The sequence below is a fragment of the Rhipicephalus sanguineus genome, chromosome 10 (genome assembly GCF_013339695.2).
Source record: "Rhipicephalus sanguineus isolate Rsan-2018 chromosome 10, BIME_Rsan_1.4, whole genome shotgun sequence".
NCBI classification, from domain to species: domain Eukaryota; kingdom Metazoa; phylum Arthropoda; class Arachnida; order Ixodida; family Ixodidae; genus Rhipicephalus; species Rhipicephalus sanguineus.
This window is the reverse complement of record NC_051185.1, coordinates 40,318,725-40,321,341: the sequence shown is the minus strand read 5'-3', so window position 1 is coordinate 40,321,341 and position 2,617 is coordinate 40,318,725. Positions and strand designations below refer to the sequence as shown.

Below are 2,617 nucleotides of genomic sequence, written 5' to 3'. Positions count from 1 at the left end.
ACACACGCACGATGAACTGAAGGTTATATCATCACGTGGCTACGATGTCTCGCATTCAGTTTCACCGCGCTCACGAAGTACCACTCACAGCCGTGAAGCAAGTGCCCCTGGTGGCATTTGCGGTGAGAAATGTTACTATTTACTTGTTTGTGGAGACATTGTTTCTAGCGATTCGTTACTGCAGAAAGATATTCAGACGTGTAATGTAAGTAGCAGTAACCTATCCACTGATTTATCTGTAATATTCGAGAGAAGCTAAACGAGCTGCCTGAGAGTGCTGCGTGGGCGCCCTTGTTGCATTCGAGTGTGGAAATTTCCATGCTGCCGGTGGAACGAAACAACTAAAGCCCCTCCATCGCGTCTACTGCCGCTTTTTTAAGTACCGCCATCTATTGTTTGACGACGACGCCCACTTCCGGTTCCGGAGCTTCCGGAAGGAAGTTCTCGAGCCACTTCCTTCCGCTTTTTTCCTTCCATCTTGTTTCTGCGCACGCATGTGCATACGCGAGAAAGCTCAAATTTGCTTCTCCGTTTCGCAAGTGTTGTTGTTTTGAGGTTCGTCGTAAACTGCCTGCCGCCGAGCGAGTTTTCGCTCGGTGTTTCTGCGTCGCGAGGGCATGGGCGGGCATCAGGCGGGCATGGGGCAGGTGCATCAACCGGAAAAGCAGCAGAAACATCATGGCGGCACTTCGGCTTCCGCTATGCGGGGAAGCGGTGTAAAGGGAGAGGGGGCGGACGAGTTGGCGCTACTTAACCTAGCCGGCGGAAAACGCATGGAGGGGCTTTAGAAACAACTTGCCCGAAAGAGGACAAACGCCCACGAACTCGCCTGTGGGTGGCGCAATGTTCAGTGGGCAAAAAGATAGCACGACAATCACGCTGACGTCGCTGCACTGTTGAAACGTTGACTGAGCGGAGGCGCTGGCGCGTTCTCGCGCGGTGTTCCTTTTAAAACCGCCGCAAATGCTGCACATGCGCTTGTGACGCCATGCTCGTTCTTGTAGGCGTTTTTATCAACGCTGCTGTCGCGCGCTCCGCACTGTCTTCCTGTCATGACCGCCGTAGTGCGAGCTCGCAGGAAACTCGTGTTCCCGAGAAGCTCGGGCCATCCTGCATAGCACCCCAGGCCCTATTGTCGCTGTTACTTCCAATGATGAGTACAAATACTCTGATCTTTTCAACCTTGGGTATGGGTGTGCCATCCGCCGTAGCTAGGTGAATTTCTGGATTATTCCGTTCCTCTTAGTCGCGTGGTTTACGGCCTCGTCATGATGGCTTATAAGTGGGGAGGGAGCTCAGATTTTTCTGCTGAACACGCCAGTACGGTTCCTCCTAGGTATTTTTCAACTGCTTTTATTACACGCTTGTAATGTGCTTTCAACCTGTACATCGCTACCATAGCTCACCCATAGGGTGATACTGCCAGCATAGACTGGTGTCAGGGAGGCCGCTGAATTAGCCGGTAATCCGAACACAGAGCGCGATTAAACAGCATCGGCGAGGTTACTGACCCTTGGGGCGTACTTGCTAGAAGAATTTCCACGCTCGATCGCTTCTCTTCCAGGCATGAAATACCTCATCGCTCCAGACACGGGCAAGTGCCAGGCCTCCGTGATGGAGAAGGAAGAGCTGAACGTGCCTGAACCGTTGGACCTGGTCTGGGGAGCGAAGCGCAACTACGCGTTCCAGAAGGCTGGAGAGGTAGGCCGATTACACTTGTGATGACATTTAAGCACGATTTACTCAAGCGGTGGTGCGCGAAAAGGACAGTAACACAAGAAAGAAGAAACATGGATACAGCGCTTCTTGTTGTTGCACTTCTTGCTCACCAAGATGTCGCGCCTAGAAGGTACGCGGGGTGTACACGTGGCCGTTCATGGTGGCTAACCGGGGCACAACTACCTTAAAGGCCAACTCCGGCGATTTTTCGAGGTCGATGGATCTCAATGAAATTCGCTGGGTACGTTCCTTTGCACGTTTTCGTCATTTATGCCAAATTACAGGCTTGAGACATGCGCAGATTGTTTGCAAATGAATTTTAAAGATTGTCTGCAAACGCCCTCCTGGCTTCCCACAAATATTGGCAACATTGCGTCTGTGACGTCAGCATTGGGAAGGCGGCGGAAGTGACGCAGCCGAGGGCACCGCTAACTTCGGTGCTTCGGCCGCTACAGCGAGCGTCTGCTGTGGACAAGGCGACAGACAGCGTTGGTTTGGCCGGCGCTTCGCTGGTTGTCACGGCTGTCACAGTTTTCATACTCCCCGCCGGCGTGACCGGCATGCCTTGCACGACTTCCGGTTCGTTCGTAACAACGTCTACGTCATACGTAGACAGTACACTCGGTTGGGTTTCGGTTTCGGTGTAGCGCTTTTTTGCTTATTTAAAATTATTCTCCAATTTGCCGAGTATTTCTGCTGTCGGGCCCGTAACAGGAGAGTCTCAGGAACATAAAAGCACCATTACTTTGACATGGCCAAAAAATTGCCGGAGTTGGCCTTTAAGCGACGAGTCGCGACACGTCCCACACACCGGCATTCACACACAGTGCTTAACCCATATATGCCCAGTGTCCTACATATAGGACATGGGATTATAGGGTTAAGGAATGCACATGAG

At 52.0% G+C, this 2,617-nt stretch overlaps 1 protein-coding gene across 1 annotated transcript in view; it reads left to right on the top strand.

The window, feature by feature from the left end:
- Nucleotides 1–1,566: 1,566 nt before the first annotated feature.
- LOC119406347 (uncharacterized) overlaps nucleotides 1,567–2,617 on the top strand; it is a gene marked incomplete in the record, with an annotated part of 12,730 nt that continues 11,679 nt past the window's right edge. Inside the window, 1 exon segment of the mRNA XM_037673088.2 lies at nucleotides 1,567–1,701. Coding sequence (XP_037529016.2) covers nucleotides 1,567–1,701 — 135 coding nt within the window.